Genomic DNA, 22953 nt, shown 5'->3' with positions numbered 1-22953 from the left:
TTTGTCTTCTAACAGTGTCAGTAAAGATTTATGATCAGATTTGATAGTGAATTCTATTCTTTTTAAGTATTAGTAATTTTTAGTAACACCCCAAACCACTGTCAATGCTTCTCTATGAGTAGTAGAATAATTTTTTTTTCAGCAGTTAGTGCCCTTGATGCAAAATGTATTGGCTTTTCCACCTCATCAAGAATATGTGATAAAACAACTCCTAATCCCTCATTAGATGCATCACACGTTAATACTACTGGTAAATTTGGATTGAAATGTGTTAAAACACTTTTTCGACCTCACACTGAAATATGGCTGTGGCTGGTTTTATGCCATATGGTAATCTTAAGACTTCATAAGTGCCCTTATGGGTACTCCATGCCAACATTATACTTGTGTCGCTATCTACTTTAAGTTGATTTTGAGTGGGGGTTTTTCGATTCGAACCGATCTTTACCGAATCCTTCGGAAGCCGGGAAACGCATTGGTGTTGTATCCATCCATACGCGTCTTCTAGTCGGCCGACAATTTCTTAGTCTGAGACGATACATGTAATAAATGTTTATCGGTGCAAGCGAAATCCGTTGAACTTTCCTCTGGAAAAAACCTTTTTATCTATCATCGAACCCATATTTTCTTATCATTTTCTGGAATAAAACTTTTTCGATACAATACAATTACAATTTACAGATGATGGTAGGAAATATTAACTTCAAATTACTAATTGGATGGGCTGTGGATTCACCGTGGCAATACGTTAAATTGTTGTAAATTTGCTTGTCATAGTAACAACACTAATTATAATTTATAAATACACAATTGATATTGTCTAGCAGATTTCGTAAATTTTACACGAGAATAATTCAATGTTTTGTATGACTATTAAGTTATGAGTGATAGAATAAACCAAAAAGTTATATGCGTTATGATAGCAATGATAATCGAGACAAGCGATGGTTTTTAAATTTTACATGATATAATTTTTGTCGAAAATCTAAAAGCTTCATATGTAATATTGTCATATTTTCAAGATGTAAAATTATTTTAATTTCATTGCAATTAAATCTAGTCTAAATAATAACTCATTTCATTTAAACTATCGTATTCATCATGTTATAATTGAATCAAGTTGAATTTTCGCGCTATGCTCGGTGTACTGTTTCACGTACCCAAAAACGTACTTATACGTGTATTTCGTTGAACAGACGTGTTGGTAAATTAATAGTAATAGGTATCTATGTTAATCGTAAATTCATCTGCATATGTATATGTGTGTGTGTAAGTATAACAATATTTGGTTTTTCGTATTAAATTATTATTTTCGGTATACCAATACGGAGCGGCGTACATACGAGGGGGGGGGGGGGTCCGGATTCAAATCCCCCCAGGGCGAAAAAAAATTCTTTTATTATTGATGACGTGTAATATATTCATAGTTTCATTATTACGCTTTGAACTTAAAATATACAACCATACAAATATTATGATAATTAAATAATTAAATTGATAGGTGTTTGAAAAGTTTTGTTAACTATGCTGTTTTTATATTCCAATAGCTATTAATTTACTGTAATGTAAAAGTACACTGTAAATTGGTATATTATTAATAAAATAAGACATTCCTAGCCGTTGCAGGCTATCTATATCTATGGATAAAAGACAATATTAGTTTGTAGCTATTTTAAAAGGATAAATATAAATATAAAAAAAAATGGACAGATGTATACAATTAAGCTAAATAAAACTAAATAAAATAAATAAGTATTCTAAATATTACAATATGAATACGGTATGGTTACAGATACTTGAGATATTATATAATTGCAAACTATTACAATATATACAGATTAGACTGGAGGTTGATTTTGAATAATGAGGTCATGAGGGCGGCCACGTTTTAGACGTCGTTGGAACGGTGGATGAATATGGAGATTGTAGTGAAGTGAGCCTGTTGAGTTGAGTAATGAACTATGAAATTTTTTTTGATAGTGTGCGTATAAGGTCTTCGATTTTAACAATTTGGAGGTCTTTGTGTATATTTTCATTCCGAATGAACCACGGAGCATTTGTAATAATTCTTAGCACTTTGTTTTGAAATATTTGAATTTTTTTTAGGTGTGTAGCCGAACAATTCCCCCATACTGGACAAGCATAAGTTATTAATGGCAGTAGAAGTTGCTTGTATATTAGGATTGAGCATTTTTTTTTGGATGATTGATTTTTTATTTATTATTGGAAAAAGCATCGATAGACGTTGATATGCTAGTTTTAGTTTTGTTGATAAGTGAGGCCCCCAGGTCAACCTCTTATCAAGAGTGACTCCGAGGTATTTTGCAGTTGGTTCCCAAGGTATAGGCACGTTGTCGAATTTTAATGGTGGTGGTGTGGAATAGCGACGAAGGCTGAAAATGATTGCTGTGCTTTTTGATGCGTTTATTTGAATCTTCCAGTTTTTACACCAGTTTGATAATACATTTAAGTGGTTTTGTAGGTTATGAGTTACCGCTTCTATATTACGGGATTCGCTGTAAATTGTCGTATCGTCTGCGAAAAGGGCAATATTGGTGCGTGGTGACTGTGGGATATCAGATATATAGATGTTAAATAAGATTGGGGCCAGCTTGGATCCTTGGGGTACACCGGCAGTGATAGGCTGGAGGTCAGAGAGTCATTTATTTTTACTGAAAATTGTCTGTCCGAAAGAAAGGATTTAATAATATAGAATAAGTATTTTGGTGTGTTTATACTTTTTAATTTGTACATAAGACCTGTGTGCCATACTTTATCAAAAGCCTTTGAGATATCAATAAAGACGGCACCCGTGTGACAGTGCTTTTCAAAGGAGGTGCTGATATGCTCTGTTATACGAAACAGTTGTTGAACTGTTGAATGGTTCGATCTAAACCCAAATTGGAATTTAGGAATAGTGTCCGCGCTATTTATAAAATCTTGTAACCTGGTGTGAATAACTATTTAAAATATTTTGGATAAGGAGGTTAAAAGACTTATTGGTCTATAGGAATCCGGGTTCGATTTATCCTAACCAGGTTTTTTGATAAGTATGACCGTTGCTATTTTCCACTTCGGTGGGAAGTGTTCAAGTCTTAACAGAGAATTAAATAATGAAGTCATAAAGACGAGACCTATAGCGGGTAACTTCTTGAACATGATGTTCGTGATGCGATCGTTTCCTGGTGCTTTTTTGTTTGGTAATTTTTTTATAATTAGCTTAATTTCATTAGGTGTTACGTGTACCATGGGTTTCTGGACAGAGTAATCGGGTAGATCTAAAAAATTTAGAACTCGACGGTCGTTGTTAGTATTAGAGATTTGGTTAACAGAAAACGTGTTGAATAACATTTCTGAGAAGACGTTGCATTTTTTGGCATCAGAAGTCACTAGTTGATTGTCTTTACGAAGAGGGGGAATAGTGTTTATATCTTGATTTAACAGTCTTTTGGATGCTTTCCATAAATTTGTGTCACCCGGATGCATATTTGATAAATAGTTATTATAAGACGATACGCGGTGGTTTTGTAGCGCTATCTTAACTTTTTTAGTGAGTTGATTTAAGAGTTTTTTAGTTGCCGGGTTTCTTTGGATTTGCCAATTCCGTCTAGCAACATGTTTTTGACGTATTAAAGATAGTATAAAGTGTGGTATAAAACTGATATTTTGAGAGTTATTATGTGTCTTGGGTTTGAAGCAGGCTTGTGCGGCTTCCGTAATGACAGTAATTAGATGTTCTGATATTTGTTCCGCCGCTTGAATAGAAGGTATACTATTTGGTATTTTTAAATTTGTTTTTATTTGATTAGAGTATATATCCCAGTTTGGTTTGCCTTTAATTAGTGAAGTATTATACTGATAAGATTGAGAAGTAGAATTTAATGTAATTTTTACAGGTGCGTGGTCTGAGTCAAGCTCAGCGAGAGTTTCTTGCATGCATACAAACGGAATTGATTTTAATAATAAAATATCTAAAATATCTGGTAGTCTATTAATGTCCGTAGGGAAGTAGGTAGGTTCGTTTGGTGCAGCTATTGAGTAGGGAGTGTTGGCGATAAAATTTTGAAGTTTGACACCGTTCGGGTTATTGACGCGACAGCCCCAATTAGTGTGCTTGGAGTTAAGGTCACCAGCAACTATAATAGAATTGTGTAGGCTCAATATTTTATCGTAGTCAGCGATAAGCATTCTACGACTGGGTGGTTGATAGGCGCTAACGACCATAATTGGTTTATTATTTATGTTTATTAAAACTGCCACGGCTTCCAAACACTCGAGACCGGTTATAGGCATTTGTTGCTGTATAATTTTATTTCGAACTAGTAAGGCTACTCCACCCATGGCACGAATTTGTGTGACTCGATCCGCGCGGTATATTATATAACCGGGGAATTTAATTTTGTCAGTTATTGATAAGTGTGTTTCGCTTATGCACGCAATATCTATATTATGATGGTTAAGAAATGCTGATAAAGTATTTCTATTATTTTTTAATCCGTTGGCGTTCCAATTTAATACAACTGTGTTATGGTTGAACATTTAAGTTAGAATTAATACTATTTATGATGACTGGCAGACTTTCAATGATTTTCTGCATTAGTTGACTTACAAAGGAGTTTATTAGAGGTAGAAGTGTTTTGAGAAAGTCGTTATCCGTAGTGATGTTTGATTTAGCAGCTGATGCGTAAGTTTTACGTTTTGTATTTACGTAATCATTTGATAACGGTTCATTATGATACTCATTATTTACGATGCGCTGGGTTGATTGGTACGTAATATTTTTATTAATGACAGGCTGTTTAGAGTTAAATTTGTTTTTGCTTTTAGAAATTTCTTTATAATAAGTACACCCTCTGTAGCTGGCTGGATGGCTTTTTTCACAATTTACACATTTCGGAGGAGTGTCTATCTCCTTAACACATTGGGTAAAATGATGGTCACCGGCGCATTTAACACATCTTGGGGGGAGATGACAGAATTTTTTAGTGTGCGAAAAGCGTTGACAGTTTGTGCACTGTGGAATACCTTTTGTGGGTTTCCTAGGTTCAACTAGGACGACGCAGTGTAAAAGTCTATTTAAGGAGTATATTTCTTTGGATGATATGGATAGTAAGACTGCAACAATAGGTATAGGACATTTAGATCGATTTTGCAACCGTGTGACAGAGGTTACGCTGAATTTTAAATCTGTCAGCGCTTTGAATACAGACTCCTCAGAGATTGAGACTGGAAGGTTCCTAATTATTATTGAGAGTGGTTTTTCCGAAGGCAACTGGTAGGTGTGGTATTCAATTTCAGATTCGTCAAAACTTTTCGTAACGTGTCTATAGTCGTCGATTGAGGACAAATTTATTTTTAAGGCATATTTGGTTTGAGTAATCGAAAGTTCGTCGGTAATCATTTTTGTTAGTGAATTATGGAAATTTTCGAAATCTTTTATATTGTGTACATAAATAGGTGGTATTTTTTGACTAACCTCAGTAGATTGACGAGCTACATTACCGTCACTATGAGTTACTAAGCTCATATTATCATCGTTGTCGTCTTCGTTTAAGTTTGATAGAGGTAAGTAACGATTTTTGTTTACACTTGGAGGTGATAGAGCAGTACTACTTGAACGCTTGATGGGTTTGGTAGATTTTTGGGTCCCGGAGGACCCAGCCCCACTACAAGGGAGCATGCGGATTACTTATTATTGTTACGTAATATGTGACACAGGCAGAGACGCAGTTAACGACTATTCGCGACGGCTACTGATAGCCGAATGAGTAAATTGGTAAAAAAGTTGTATAAAATAATATCTATTTATAGTAGTTATTTATCTTATTTATCTGTGCAATGAAAAAAAAAAGATAACAATTATTTTTGTTAGACCCCCACCAGAGCAAGATTGAATGTACGCTACTGCCAATATGTATGTATACTATTATATTATATAATTTATAATAATATTTATGTATAATATAATATCGGTTTGAATAATGTATATGTTACGGTAAAAGATTAATATTGGTGAATGTCGTCATTCTCCGGTGAATGACGTATTTTACTAAAATGATTCGATTATGTAGGTAAATGATGTAAAAAACCAGATTTTAAATTCAAATGTACATCTTTCACCGGTTATTGATGTCATTTACCAAAACTAGTGGTAAATGATGATAAATCTCAAATAATACACTGATTTTTTTACTATAGGTACTATTTATAATAATGATTTATTGTTAAAATAAAAAAATAATAAAATAACAAAATACGTGCATATTACAAATTATTTATTTGTACAATTTTGGTTACTATGACATTTTGAACTGCACAACATTTCCACTGCATTGCAAGTACATTTTTTAGTACCACAACCAGTTTTGCAGTTGCATCGATTAAATCCTTGATGGCCAACTATTCCATGTCCTGCTGCTTCTCTTTATGTTATTTCCCTGTCTTTAATTTTTTCATGGCTTCATCTAGCTTTAGAAATTTTTCTTTACATGGAGAAATTTGTGCTCGTGTATATTTGTGTTTCAACGCCCCATATTCTATCATTTCTGTCACAAATTTTTACAAATAATATTATAAAACACACATTCGTAGCAAATACAACTCGCTATAATATATCCGTCGATACTAACTAATAAACTAAAAAAATATCTCACATTATTACTCGGGTTATCGACGTTATTGCTAGTTGGGATTTTCGTTTATAAAAGTATTAAACATCATTCTCCAATCAAACTGGTGATTGACGACAATAACCGGAGAATGTCTGCATTTACAACGTTTACCAATTTTTAAGTAAATGATGTCATTTACCGGGGAATGACGTCTTTTACCACATTTACATCATTCACCGTAACATACACATTTAAATGATCGATGAAAACTTACCGCTGTACCATGAAACATCGCAAAAGTTTGTATAAAAATATAAATTATGGGCGATTACGTTTTTGACTAAAACCGTACCCTTCCCTTTTCGGCCGATTCACTTTTCGACCAAAACAAAAATGTATATCATAAATTTAAAATAATAAAATAATGATATACAATGTTTGATTATGATGGAAACTACTATAATATATTAATGAAGATTCAAGGTTTTACTCACGTAGCGAGGTTATGGATTCACATACAAAGCATAATCCCATTTGCAACAGTATCAAGGCTTGTACAAAAACTAGGTTAGGCTTAGATTATAATTTCCCTTGGGGCGAAATCCCATCCCCCCGAAAAGTGCCACGCAGTGGCACTTGAGTTTATAAGTAGAACCGGCAGGCGTAACGAGCGAAGTCCTAACATTTTTAAATTTAAAGTTCTGATTTTTTGAAAAAAATGAAACAATTTTCATTACGATAAAAGATCAAAATTAGATACAAAATATCGTTCTCTTTTATATTAATATTTTAATAATTATTTACACAAATTGTACATGATTATTTTATTATTTTAAATTTTTGTTTTGATCGAAAAGGGAATGAACCTATTATAAATTTGGTCGAAAAGTGAATCGGCAAAAAAGGGAAGGGTACATTTTTGGTCGAAAATGGCCATGCCCGAAATTATCTAAGTATTATCATTATTATTCATTATCTAACATTTGTTTAAAATGTTAAATTGCTAAATAAATAACTTAGTTATTCCACTAGAACAACATAATATCCCAAGCTTTGAAGAAGTTCTATAATTAAAAGAAATAAAGCGCTCAATCAGGTTGGTGAAGTTGTAGACCTCAAACCGCTCTTCATGCCCCTTTGATAGTCTATAACAACTTTTTCCTGAACAAATTATTTATGCAACTGTCAAGCATACATATAGGTCCGTATTTAATGGATGGCTTGGAGAGACAATTGACCCTAGCAGCTATATTAAATGTAGGTTTAGAGGTTAGACAAAATTTATATATTTGAAGTTTTTTTGTTATTTTAAATTATACATTGGTTATTACTGAATTTTAATTTATATTAATGTAATTATTTACTACTATCTACTACTACAATCATTCTTTTTTTTGTTAACAGCCCTAAAGCAGGTTGGCAGCAATTTTCCTCTGCTGACGCTTCTCAGCTTTCCTTTTAAATTCGCAATAAGATCTACAGTCCATATCTCTAACTATTTGACTAATGTAGTCCAGTGGTGATCTGCCTCTGCTGTTGTTCCCTTCAATGGCACCTTCCATTATTCTGCTTAATAGACTGTTATGACGCAGTACGTGTCCAATTAAATTGGCTCTTCTTGTTCTTAATGTTTTCAGAAAACTCTTTAAGAATTATTACATAATTACTACAATTATGTAATATTAATAAAGAAAAAATTTTATCTTATTTTTATTGGGGGAAGAGGGTGGTACATTTTATGTCACCCTCTCGACAGTTATTAAAATGTTCCCATTCGGTGACGTCATGTTTCGAAATATTAACCGAAACTTTCACAAGCAGCTAATATTTGTTTCATCCTAAAATATGTTTTGGTTAGAATTTATAAAAATAAATAAACATTGTTAATGTCCTTGTTTTCTCTGAACAATGCCTGTTAATTAATTTAGACAATTGAGTGTTAATATTTCAAAACTTGCCTTAATAATGCATAACTTTAGGGATAATATCAAAAATATTCATGCGGAAATCAGACGCGAATACAAGGAGGGGAGGGAATGGAAAAGATACCCCTCAAATGTCACGAAACAAAACGAAAAAAAATTATAATATTATATGTCAACAGTGTTCGACTCGGCATAATTAAAGAAGGGGGGGCTCTGTTTACTTTAAAAAAAATACTGTTCCCAGAACATGTTAAGCATTATAATTATAACGTAATAATAGTAGGGGAACGCTAAAATTTCTAAATATCAGTTGGGGTACTCCATCACCCCTCAAGTCGAGCACTGTATGTCAAGCAATGATAACAATTATAATTTATCTATAGCAACTATGTATTGATATATTTTCAAAAATAAAAAATAAAATTAGATTTCGCTCTATAATTTTGAATTTAATTTAATTTTTAATTTTTTTTTTTATTGTTCTTAAATAACAATTTTTCTTTTCGATGTTCCTACGTTAATTTTTTTTTTAAACTCTTAGTTGAAAGTTTAATCTTCTACAGTGTTAAAAAATATTTATGGTTAACAGTAATACTTATATTATAGAATTATTGAATTTTATATATTATATTTTGTCCACAATATGAAATGCCTTCCTCCCTAATAATTACTCTGGATCCATGTCTGGTGGAAATCAATAGGATTTTCGCACCGTTGTATTACGTTCAGCTTTAATATTTGGTTAAAAATATCCACAAATTTAATTTAAGTCTAAGTCCCTTCCCCAAGACATCCCTATATACGCCTATAATCAGCTATATTATATAATTTCTCCTATTAAGTGTCCCAACCGTAAACAAATATATATCACCCACCACTTGATCATTCAATGGCCTCACTAAAAGAATTCCATTTTATTGAGAGTACTAAAAAGTGTAATTTTTTAAAATTACTACTAAATGCCAAATACCACTGCGTACGCCAAAGATCATAATTCAAGCGCATACGCGGATAATTGAGTTCAATCCCGGAAATATCCTAAACATTTTTAGAAACAAATTACCTGACCTTATAATACAGGGTGCGGCGTAATGGCTCCTATATTTCAATAATCATCACGTAATAAAACTGATTAAATTTAGTGGTTTATCACGATAAATAGGATCATGGAGTTTTTAATCGTCACAAAGATGCAGTCAGGTGAACAACATGGTTTTGTTTTTGAGAAATTTTACAAAAACGCTATGTGTGATTGCAACGCAGAGAGCATTTCGTACACGGTTTAGCTCAAATCCAAATGAAAGTGTCGGAATACGATTTTGAATTGGGTACAAGATTTAAGAACTACATAAATTACTAAATAATGATAACTTCTGATTTCAACAAGATGGATCTTCTGCTCATACGACCCGTTTCAATAACACGTAGTTCTCATGCTAATGTTTTCTGGGCGCCTGATCTTACGGGAAGATATCGCATAGGCTTCTTGCTCCCCTAATTTGAGCCTATGTGATTACTTTTTATGGAGGTACCTCAAATCTGGTTTTTTTAACGTCAACCAAAAACCATTGAAGAACTGAAGGAAGCAATCTGTCCAGAAATCGAAGGGATTGCACACGATATACTAGCGAGGGTGTTGAACAATATTCGAGAACGATTTTACATGTGCGTTGCTCGCCAAGGCCATCATTTGGGCGATATAATTTTTAAAAAATAACAAAAAAAAACCTTATATTATATACTTTCCACTAATTACATTTTTTTTTTTTTTCATATCTTGAACCATTTTTATTTAATTCGCCTCAAAAATGTAAGTCCATCGTGCATCATCATTGTGTAACATCATCCATGATATATTATAAAACATGTATGTTTAATTTTAATGATTACAAAAAATAAACAATAAACAATCTGTAATGTCTAAAAATATAAATAGAAATCATGTGTATTAATTTTTATCACATAATTTAACTGTCTTTAAAAAAAAATTAAATTATTATTAAATAAATTATTAGAAAAACTATTAAATGTATATGCATGTACTTCAATTTGTATATAGAGTATGTAATATAGTTTTGAAGTATAAACCGGATAATTTTGTTAATGATTAAACTGAACAAAATTTAAATAAAAAGAATATTTAGTGAATTATAGATTATTTATTATCTATCCTTTTAGATATATTAATAACAATAAAAAAACAAAATAATTTTAAAACTTTTTATAAAATGTTGTACTATTCCAATAATTAAAAACAAAAGTATTTTATTTAAAAAATAAAACACACTTCCTGCTTGCAAGATTGTACAAAAGATATCTATAGTGAAAATACAATTAAATAAAACAAATATATTTATTCATATAGAGAAAAACTGTACAAATCGGGCAAAAAAAATTAAAAATAAGTTTGAGCATATTAAAAATAATATTATATGATATACTTTTCCAACGATATAACATGTATAATGTAATAAATTCGTATATTATAGACTTTAGTCAATAAAGATTTTATGCAGATATTATCAAAATAAATAGCACTCTTAAAATCAATATTTAAAAATTATATGTATGATATGCATCATATTTAACATAATATTAAATTACACCATGGCAAACAGTAAATAACATACAATTGAGAAATATAAATTTACAATTTATACAAAAAATATTATTTCACAAATATTTAAATTTCTTTACAAATAAAAATTGTTGACTAAATTATAAATTACTACTCAAAAACAGAAAATTGGATCAATTTGCAACGAAAAAATTTACCACAGTATTTTCAATGTTAGAGCTTTGACTAAAAACTCATTTTATATACTTTTTCGATTTCTTAGAATGGTCTACATTACTTAGTTCCTCTAACTTTTTCTTCAAATTTGCATTAATTTCAGCCAACTCTTTTATTTCCACAGTCAATTTTTTTTCAAAAATCTTTAACAAATCACATTCTTTTTTAGAAGCCATAAGTATACTGTGTTTAGATGGGTAGCGCCTATTGGATTCCAAGTAACTACATTGTTTTTTCAGATTATCAAATAACTTTGATATTTTCTGTCGACACGCTCGTTCTTTAGCATTATGTAATGACCTATCACGATTATTTATAGACTGTAAGACCTTAGCATTCTTTTTAACAGGAATAGGAATTTTTTGGGACGCAGTTACTTGCCGCTTGGAACAGTTCTTTTTCGGATTCGATCTAATACCATTAGCATGTGGTACATCGTAAACAACTTAAAAAAATAAAATTAAACATAGTTAATAACAGAATAATTACATACTTATCTATAATTAAAAAATAAAAATGTATTATGTACTTACAATCTTCACGCCGTGTACTGTGATGGGCATCTTTTTTAACTAATTCTAAGCGGCTTGATCTCCTGGTTTCAACAGGAGTCTCAATCTTACTTTCACAAATACTTTGCCATTCATTGTTGGATCCAACAGAGATCTCATCTTCACTCTTGGGTTTCGGTTGTTCTTCATAAATTACTTCTTCTTTAACCTCGACTTTTACTGGCGATTCTTGTTTAAGTTCTTCAATTAAATTTGAATCTATTACATTGCTAGGATGTAATTTATTTATTTTATTTCTTAAAGTTGTGTCATCAATATTTCCTAAATATTTTAAAAGTGTTTCTCTATGACGTATAATATTCAGTCTCATTAATTTTCTGCGTTCGATATTCGACAACTTTAACATTTTCATTTTGTTGATCATTACCTAATGTAAAGAAAGAAAAGAAATTAACACAACAATATAAATAAATAATATATAAACATACTTGATGCTAATAATTAAGCAGTTAACAATATTTTGGTACAATCGTACTATATATATAAGGAATGAGCAACTGGTGTGTACTTTTTTTACTTAGTTCAAGCAAAATTTTCAAATCACTTCATAACATTTTAGCGTTTATCAGTATTTAATTTTATCACATTGATTGTAAAATGTAGATATTATATTAATCTCTATTATTAAACTCCAGTTAAATCATTAAATGTCTTAATATAATATATATATCCATATCGGCATAGCTAACATAGCTATAGGTACTTATTTTATTGTATTGATTCAGTCGCAAAATTAAATATTGTAAAATAAATGTTAAATGTCAATTTTAATGACCTTTTTTTCAATTTTGCTTTCTTTACTACAGTCCGCCAGATTTTAAAGTTCTAAAAATCGGCTCTTAAGTTACTTAAGTTGCCCATTCCTATTATATAACATGGAAAATAATACATAAATATACATACACAATGACACACACACACATACCTATATTATGAAACATACTATTTGAGATGATTATAATATGCATAGGTACAAATAGTAGTAGTCGGGGGGGGGGGGGGCTAACCTCTCCCAAATTTTAATATTCCCAGTCCAAACATTTAAATATTTATGATACGTTCTAAAACGGAACTGATGTTCGTCAAGCAAGAGGACTGCGGAACGTACCGTGACCGGAAGGGTTTGAGCACACAATTGTGAAAGAAAGGTCGGGAAAAATGTACGGTAAATGTAGCGTTTTAACCCAATCAACACATAGGTGTACGCGTACACATGAAACGGTCGCGGAAAACGACGTGCCGGGACGGCTATCACGGGGAACATGCGCGATGTGTGTTGGACTCACGTGGCACGAAGCAATGACACAACTTCATAGTAAAGGGCCCTTGTGATAATGTCCAGTCCAAGACTCTTGTTTATTATAATTATTATTTATTGTTATTATATTAAAACAAATAATGTAACATGTGTATAATACAAATTATAGTAGGAATATCGTAAGGGATAAAGGTAATATCAGGAGATCTCGGGGCCCCCAGTGAATTTGCACACCCAACGCTCCCGATAATTGCGCTACTGGCGTGAAGACAAAGAAATCCATGGATTACAGGATAGCGTGCCAGTACCAACGGCGGTGCAGCGCGCCAGGGCGTGTCATAGCTAAGGTTCCGTTTTTTGTCTGCATCTCGTCATCCCCCGGAGTATCTTCGGGACATTAAAATATCCTATTTGCAGAAAGTAGTAAAAAATAACGATGGTCAATATTAATTCGATGATGGATTATTATTTTTATTATATTTAACTAGTATGTGTGCATGACGAGTGACGACCAACAATGGCAGGGGCCGGGTACGGTGTATTGGAATAAAATAAAATATACATATAAGCAAAGCCACATCAGGGCAAACGGAAAATTATTTTTATAGTTCATTATTTCAGTGTTACAGTAATCGTTGACCATTTTCTTCACGTCGAAACTTTTTTATATGTATATAGAAAAAAGTTGATTATGATAAAACTGAGTTACTAATTAATAAGTGTAATTAATTCAATTTTTTTGTTCATACCATAATGGTACTTAATTTTGTTAATAATTATTAGAAAAAAAGAAAAAATTTGTTCGTAATCAAAACTATGAAGATATTTTTTTCTGTCTCATTTTGACGATGAAAATGTATGGTCACCTTAGTCATGGATCGTTTAGGCTGCGGCCCACCGGTTCCGGGACAGGCCTCGCTCACTGACTGTATCCGGGGGGTTGTAATGTTGTTCGCAAACTATTGGAAACGATATACGATACACGAAACGATACGCGTATTTACGGAAATCACGCGGCAACAACAGTATACTTTGTCACTAGTAGTGACTCACTACGTACCTGAGACCAACGCGGACGAATCGAGCGCAATGTTGTTGTAGCTATCGGCTGCGGTTAGACACTGGACGGTTTGACGGCTGAACACGGTTGAACAGGGCGTTGCGGCGACGCGTGTCTCGCGGACAGCGGCTGATGCGGTGTTGTCGTCCGGTAAAAGTGAACGCTCGGCGTCCGTGGCGAAATGTGTCAATTCTTCTTCATCGAAATAATATAAAACACCACGGGATTAAATTAATATTATTATTATAATTATTATTATTATTATTATAATTGTAAATGTTCGATTCGATATCAACGAGAAGAACACTCGGATCGCGCGGTGCTTTAATGATAGTATTATTTCGGCGATGAACACCTGTCGGGGCCGGTGGGTACGACGATTTTTACGATTTTTCGTGCACGGGTCGGCTTTTCAGGGGCCAGCCCGTGCACCGGACCCGATGAAAAAAAAACGCGTTCGCACGGCCCGGCCAATATGCTCGTGCGGTCGTCTCCTCGGCGTGAAAAACCGTCACGCGGAACGGGTTGAAATTAACGTCCTCGAAAACACGTTTCCGTTTTCCGTATATCAGTCTCGTCCCCGCGTCCAGGGTAGTGCGCGGGCCGCGTCCGTATCTCCATCGAGGAGAACGGGTAACCGACACGTGGTCACTGTGCGCGAACGACGTGGTCCACGCGATGGCGGTGCCGCGCGACGTTGTTTCGGTGACCACGTGATGCTGATAAAAACCGCGTCCGACGAGCGGCCGTTTCGCGTGTTCCGCCTAACCCTACGGATCGCACGCGGTCCTGAATGCCCGTGTTCAACGCACGACCGCAACGATACCGCGACGGGTTACTCACCGTGTGCCGTTCGTCGTGGCTTCGCTTAACTGCGCTCGCAATCGTCCTCCGCTCGGTCGGATTGAGTACAACAGTGACGTGCTTCCGCGCGACCGATTTGCACACGTTTCACGTGCGATTTACGCTCGACGTATGTGTATTGAGTCGTACGAATGTATTGTTGTTGTTGTTGTTGTTGTTGTTATTGTTGTTATTGTTGTTATTGTTGTTGTCGACATAATCGACAAACGTTCGGAATATTTATATTACAGCTCACGTAACAATAATACGGTGACCGCCAACGCTGACGTTGGTCACACTGTATGTTATCAACCGTCGCCATTTTGCTCGCGCTTAGACGATCATGTTGACCATGTGACGCGACGTGTCCCCTCGCCGATTTTCGCTACCAACGTTTCTTCGCGCGTTAACGTTTCACCTCGTGTAAAATCCGTTGTTCGTCATCGTCTCTCGACTGGTTTCTCGTACCGCCTGGTGCATTTACAACGACGTTCGCCTCGAGTAGCGATTTTTATTGTAATATGTTCGGAGTGGCAGTTTTTAAGCGATGAAGGATTTTAAAAATATTTCACATTGGTGTATGAAAATTTATACAGTAATCGCTGTAAAAATCTATTACTCGTCTTGTATTCCAATGATATTTATTTTTATTTATTTATACCGTTTCGATTGACATGTACCTCAATCGGTAATTATGAAAATGAACAAACCAAATAAATAAAAATATTTCCTAAATACTTAGCCCGAAAAGTGCTGACACTCGCACATCCAGATCTAATTTTTTTTTTATGTCGAAATAGTAATTGTTCTAATCTAAAATAGTAAAATATATCCAAACTCTGACGTATTTTAAGTAATTCTGTTGGTAATATTATAATTTTGAAATATTCAGATTTCAATATGCCACTAATTCAATGATCTGTTTACTAAATCTGAACACAACAAATAAATGTAAATAACAATGTTCTTTATTAAATTTGAATTACATTAGTAAATAATGTGTCCGTTGGCACAACTTCAGAGTAACATTTTTAAAAAAAACAATAATCAAAAAGTATACAACCTTATCGCCGGACTATTATTAGTGTAAATAGCAGAAATTAAATTAATTTTGAATAATAAGATTACAGCATATTCCTGAAGTGCATACGTCTACAACCTACACGCTGTTTTTTCTCCATTGTGACCACAATATTCCGTGTAAAAAATAAAATAAGTATAAATAAATGTATTTACACTTGTGGCAAATGTATAAATCCTGCAGATTTGTATTATTAGTAAACATATTTACCGTTTCGTATGACATATCATAATTACATACACCTTCAAGTAAATTATGCATTAAATTAACAGAATAGTTATAAACAACATGAAATGAATTAACATTATTCCAAATGCATGGTTCAACAATTCCAGTTAGTGCAACATTTTTGGTATTAACATCTATATTATAACTATCAATATTTCTCAGACTTTTGTTATTTTAGGAAATTTGTATGTGGCATTCCTCTTTAGAACTATGACAAAACCTACAATGATAATTAGAAACTAAACATTCAGTGAATCCTAGAATACCATGTAAACCTAAATTGTCCCCAACTATTAGTGCTAAACTGAAATAAATTTGATATGATTGATTATTTACAACTACATCAATAACAAACTCTTCTAAAAAATTTATCTCAGATATTAAGTGTTTGAAGAGATTTTGATTACCAACTTGTTTTTTATCTAAAGAATTAAATAAATAAATCAAAAATATATTTTCTAATTTTGATGAGTGTTCTTCTTTTTAGGTGTACGATTGCGCGTGTTAAATTTTTTCGGCTTCTAAGCAACGTTGCCAAATATACAGATTATAGGTGCATGGTAAATATCCGATTAGATTCCGATTGTGGTGATCCGTACGTTATTTATTACTTAATATCGCCGATACCAGACAAACTTTCCATCGCTAAGAAGTAGATAATTTTACTATAGATCATATTTTTATCTTTATTGTAAATTTTCTCACATGTACAAATATACCTAAACTATGATCTCGCATTGTATGTCTATACGTATTTACTGAAATGTCAGTTGTGTTCGTGTTCGTGTTTTAGTTGTCAACGTATATTTTTTTGCATTGTTAACAATTTATAATTAATTTTTTAAAATGGAAAATAAAAATTTTCATAATAAGTTCAGAAAGGGGGAGTGATTTGTTAGTGGTGAAGAAACACAAATTTCGACATATCAGACAGCGGGCAGATGGAAATAATAGATGGAGGTGCTGTAAAAAGCAGTGTACTTGTACAGTCTTAATAGGTAGACATACACGAGCGGATTTTATAACGGATTAGGTCTGACGGACTAAATCCTTAGGTCCTTGAAAGATTTGGTCCGTCGGACTAGGTCCTTTAACGTGTCCACTAACGTGAAAATAAAAGTCCGCTATTTTTCGCGGAGCGAATCCACCAGCGGACCATGTCCGCTGGTTAGTGGAGGAAATCCGTTGATTTTTATGCTGAGGACCTAGTCCTTTGGTCTTTCAAGACGTTCTGAAAGATCTGCGGATTTACGCGACGGACTACAACAGTTATCAATAAAACAAAAATTTCTTATCAAGGTCCGTGGTCCGCCGGACCTGGTCTTTTAGTCTGTGGCAAAGCGAGAGACTTGAACCGTTGGACTAAATCCGTTGGATTTTAAATCTGCCGGATTGAATCCTTAGAACACCACACACGATAGGACTTTTTAGAGGATTTAATCCGTCAGAGACCAAATCCGTTATAAAATCAGCTCGTGTATGGGCACCTAATGACAAGTGACAATAAAATAATGATAAAAATTGCTGGTGAGCATAACCACCTTGTAGATTCTACTCAAAAAAATCAAAAGGCAAGTTCTAAGGGAAAACTGTAAGCGTAAAGCTATGTTCCATAGCTACCCGGCCAATAAAAATAATTAGAAGTCAACTTATAAATAGCGTGAGTACCGAGTTAGAATATAATGATATAAAATCAGTTAGAAAGGCTATGTATATTCAACGAAGAAAAAACATTCCTCCTTAACCTTCATCTTGAGAAAATGCCATTACGCAACTGAACGAATTACAAAATGAAGATTTTTTAATGTTTAGAGGGAAAAAAAATTATACATTTACCCGATGATTGCACTTTTATTTGGTTAACAACTGAAGAGAATCTTCAATGTTTGACAAGTTGCACAGATATATTTTCGGACGGTACATTCGACTATGCTCCAAAATTTTTTTTTGCAATTATACACCATTCATGGCTATAAAAACGGTGTTTACGTACCTTTGGTATACTTTTTTTTTAAAGGATAAATTTAAAAACACATACATAAATGTATGGAAATATTTAATTAATATATGTGAAAAGCAATCACTACTTTTTAAAATTGAAATATTACACATTGATTTTGAAATTGGTGCTATTCAAGCAACAAAAGAAGTTTTTCCGGATGTCAAAATTAAAACATGCCGTTTTCACTTAGGACAAGCTTGGTGGCGCAAAGTAAGTTGAATCAATATGAATATTTTTAGAAATAATTAATCAAAATCAATTTTCAGATTAATGGCAATACAAAGCTAAGAATGGCATACAACGATCAAAAGAACGATTTACAATTATGGCTTAAATCATTTTTTGGATTTTCTTTCATCGCTCCAGATGACGTGGAGGATGCTTTTGTAGAGCTTATAAGTACGTGTCCAAATATTACAGATGGACAATTATTTTCTAACTATGTTTTGGAGACGTATGTTGAACCTGGTTGTTTATTTCCACTTATTTAATGGGATGAAACGCCATCACTAAATCCTAGGTATATATTTACTAATAAGTCAAAAAAAAAAAAATATTGTTTACTATATTCATACATTTCAGAACTACAAACGGGGCTGAAAGTTTCCATAGAATATATATTGGCCAGTTTACTAGTGCTCATCCTCCGACATCTGTTGTTATAAGTACGCTTATGGAAACTCAGGCAGAAACCGTCACTAAATTATCAACCATTTCCAAAGGAAAAAGCAAGCCAAAATCAAAGGAAGAACTAAAAAATAATCGAATTTGTGAGTAAGCAACACGAAAAATATCTAAAAAATAAAACACCAAAAAACTTACTTAAGTATTTGCATAATTTCCATAATTGGAAATAGGTATTAGGGCTTTGAAATTTAAATTTTTTTCGATATCTATTCGAATATTTTATATTATTTTATTACAACGATTTTTTTATTAAATTAGACTGAGTGTGAATATAAAGTATCTGTTATTTTTTGTAACTATTTGTACTATTTAACCTAAACACATATAATTTAATACATACATTTTAACATACAATACACATACAATTTAACCTAACAACATATACGACAAATAACAAATTTTTTATAATTTTTTTTAATAATAATAATTACTTTAAATTTTAATAATAAGTTGGCAACGTCGCATCCAATTTCACGCGTAATCGTACGCTTTTGAATAGTCAAAAGCGTGTTCTTTGTTATTCCGGCACCGCGCGCAATCGTACTCCACCGGTTAATTTAAATCAGCGTTTCTCAACCGGGTTACGCGTACCACTAATGGTACCCGAAAAGATACGCAAGGGTACTCGGGGGGATAAAAGGTAATGACTGAAAATGCAGGAATTTACGTATTTTAATTAACAAATTATTTATGAAATATTAAATAACGAACATAGTGTTTGTGAAAAGGTGTTTATCGTCATACACGTTAATTGAAAATAAATATCGTAATATACTTTTTGTAAGTTCACACGTACGAGTTTGCTTATCATTTGCGTAACCAAATTTAAATAATTAAGTGTTACCAAACAACCCCAAGAATCTAATTAAAATTAAATTGTAAAATTTACATTTTTTTATATACATTGTATGGCGCATACTGATTAAAATAAATAAATACTTAATGATTATTTATTTTACTTCCTATTCAAATTAATTTTATAATTTCTTATCAATCCTATGCAATAATAAACAAATTTAAAAAGCAAGGATATTTTTTAATAGGTAGTTGTATGCAATTTTTCTTTTCAACAATTCTAGCTTAAATTGATCTAACATTGCAAAATATGTATTTACTTTAAAATCAGTAAAAATGTTTTCTGTTGAACTATCATTAAATTTGTAATTATTTTTTTCAGTCATTTTGAAGTTCATGGTACCACATTTTTCAATAATAGTTTTATTTATAACTTTCATACTCTATCCATATGAATATCGCCAGTGTAGTTAATTAATGGTTGACAATGATCAACAACAATGCTCTAGTTAATTTAAATATTAAATATTTACACTGAAGTTTTTACTAACTATAATAAAGCTATATAATAAGTCTCCCCAAAAAAATTGACAAGAAAGATGTTTCTTATGAATTCAGTATTTTAAATATATTTACTTCACATTGAATTGGTTTTTCTTTTTCATTTTCTCTAATCTAAGTTAAATAATTTTCAACAGATAACTACTTTATTCATATATATATATATATATACATATATTTTTTTATTCAATGAATAACATGCATCATCTCTATCAGACCATCTTGTATCTGACAATCTCTTGATTGAATACTTTAAAATCTACCAACAGTAAGTCAATGCTGAAAAAAAAGGTGTACATGTTCTAAATAAAGTTAAGAAACTATAAATAGCTTCTTTACAACAGTTGACCGCATTTTGTCCCACTAAATTTAATGAGTGAGCCAAAGGAAACAAACTAAGACAATTAATTTATTAGTTTTATTCTAGTTGGTAATCCAAAGTAACTACTCAATAAATTTCATGGCCGAGCGGTCATCAGGTGTAAACGAGACATAACATCATGTACAACTACTTTAGCGCTATCTAGCAACATATATTCGATAAAGTATTTTTATTCAAACCCTACCAGCGCTCCAGGGGCGTCATTTGGGATGGGGCAGGATGTGAAACAGTACCTCTATATTTTTGACAATTGGCTCGCCATTAATACTCCTATGTGGCGTTATAATAAACTTATGCATTATATATAATAGTAGATTCCTATATATTTTTTTAAGTTTTTTTTTTTTTAATTTTAGGTTTATCAGCTTTCTTATCAAATGTGTACGACCCGTGGAATTGATTTAAGCGCCTTGGTAAGGTACACTACACTTGTCGGTTCCTCCATAGATCAATCATCTATTGTGAATCTATGGTGCTTCCAAGCCTTCACGCACTCATCAATGACGCGTTGTGGAATCATTTCATTTGTGCGAATTACTGTAATTTCGTCTCTCAACTGTTGTAACTTGTAACGTGTGTATTCGTATTTCGTTTCGTATGCAAAACTTAAATAAATGCAATGTTTAACACAATTACTAACCCTTTCAAACGTTTAAACACTGAACATCAAAGATTTAAAGCTTTAGAAGAACTAGATGTATAATTAGACCAAAACCTATAAATTTGGGTTATCGGTTAAATGATAAACTTGAAAACGGCCTTACTATTGCTGTTTCTACTCCTATGAAAGCTTATAGCATACCATTACCTAAACTTAGATTAGGTTAGGGAATTTGAAATGCCAAATGTTTTAAACATGATGGTAAATAACACAGAAAAGTTAATTAAAGATGAATGTTACCAATTTTATTCAAAGTAATTTGTGGAAAAAAAAACATGAAAAAAATCCAAATAAAATATTATTTCCGTTCTTATTTTATTTTGATGAATTTGAAACTCATTACTCTCTTGGTACACATGCTGGTCTGCAAAAACGTGGAGCAATTAATATATCTTTACCTTCTATTCTTATAGAACAGTGTTTCTTAACCTGGGTTCCGCGAAGATCACTTGAGGGTTCCGCGAAAGTGCTGTGCTGTGTTTTTATCAAAATATTAAGAATAGAAAAAAAGCTAGAATTCTAGAGGCAGCTAGTAGGAAAACCCGTTAGACGTGCACAATATATTGTATGAGATATTATTATATTGTTAATGATGACGATAAGGGCAACGTCGATGGCATGACAGTATCGAATAATTATTATTAACCACATCGTATATTATTACAAAATTTTATTTTACGAAGTATAATATTACCAATGTACTTCAGTACGTATTCGTCCATTCGTAGTCTTCCGTTAACCGTTGTTCGTCAGTTGTGTGTGGCAATTTATTAAAATATGAGTAAACAAAAGAAGTTGGATTTCTTTTTTAAAAAATCCAAATACTAGTGTTATTACTACTGCTGAGGAACCAACACCATTAACGAGTGATGTAATATCTTCGTTGGAACCAAAACCGAAGAAACCGAAAATTCGTAAATACGATCCCTTATACCTAGGATTCGGATTTACATATAAAGATAATTGCCCTCAATGCGTTATTTGCTCGGAAATTTTAACTAATAGTTCTATGGCTCCAGCAAAACTTCTAAGACATTTGGAAACAAAACACCAGCAGTATAAGAGTAAGTCAATCGATTTTTTTTAAAAGAAAAGAGAGTAAATTGAAAGCTCAGAAGACACTAATTCGAAATACGGGAACTGAAAATGAGTTAGCCCTTAAAGCGTCATTTTTGATATCACTTCGCATTGCAAAATCAAAAAAAAATTTTTTATGATATAATATTTTAATAATATAATAATGTATTTTTAATGATATAATAAAATACATATACTGACGATCATTAACCGTGTATGCTTTAACTTGTCGCTTGACAAGCTGGATATCCGCTGCTTCGGTAGGTTTGCACTTGTTGAACGTGGTCGTAATAGTACCCAAAAAGTCGCTGAGGTTGAACAGTATAAGGCCTTTCCTAGAGCCTCGGAATCGGATATCAAACCGCGTTCGATTACACCACCGAACAGATGGGCACATCGGTTTAACGCTTCTGCGG

The 22953-nt window shown here is 32.6% G+C and overlaps 1 protein-coding gene and 1 pseudogene across 3 annotated transcripts; one reads left to right on the top strand and one right to left on the bottom strand.

Moving 5' to 3' along the window:
- Positions 1-10870: 10870 nt before the first annotated feature.
- On the bottom strand, positions 10871-15331 carry LOC112693580. Of its 3 annotated transcripts, none has more exons than XM_025568704.1 (4): positions 15064-15331; positions 14221-14415; positions 11864-12269; positions 10871-11775 (listed from the first exon to the last, which is right to left on the bottom strand). In XM_025568704.1, the coding sequence occupies exons 3-4, from the start codon at positions 12264-12266 to the stop codon at positions 11348-11350; spliced, it is 831 nt and encodes a 276-aa protein (XP_025424489.1). In that variant the 5' UTR covers positions 12267-12269; positions 14221-14415; positions 15064-15331; the 3' UTR covers positions 10871-11347. The 3 variants fall into 3 exon arrangements, with proteins under 3 accessions (XP_025424489.1, XP_025424488.1, XP_025424487.1); XM_025568703.1 differs by having other exon boundaries at positions 14221-14412; XM_025568702.1 differs by lacking the exons at positions 14221-14415; positions 15064-15331 and adding an exon at positions 14027-14205.
- Positions 15332-18456: 3125 nt separating this feature from the next.
- LOC112693535 lies at positions 18457-21199 on the top strand (annotated as a pseudogene).
- Positions 21200-22953: the final 1754 nt, after the last annotated feature.

The sequence above is a fragment of the Sipha flava genome, unplaced genomic scaffold (genome assembly GCF_003268045.1).
Source record: "Sipha flava isolate LNK unplaced genomic scaffold, YSA_version1 88_pilon_pilon, whole genome shotgun sequence".
Lineage (NCBI taxonomy): Eukaryota > Metazoa > Arthropoda > Insecta > Hemiptera > Aphididae > Sipha > Sipha flava.
Note: the sequence above shows the minus strand (reverse complement) of the source record. Positions and strands in the feature narration are given on the sequence as shown.

Excerpts from the sequence above, each read along its gene's own strand:
- LOC112693580 (XM_025568702.1), bottom strand. Across the intron at positions 11,776-11,863 it reads CAGTACACGGCGTGAAGATT|TTGTTTACGATGTACCACAT; the intron begins GTAAGTACATAA and ends TATTTTTTTAAG.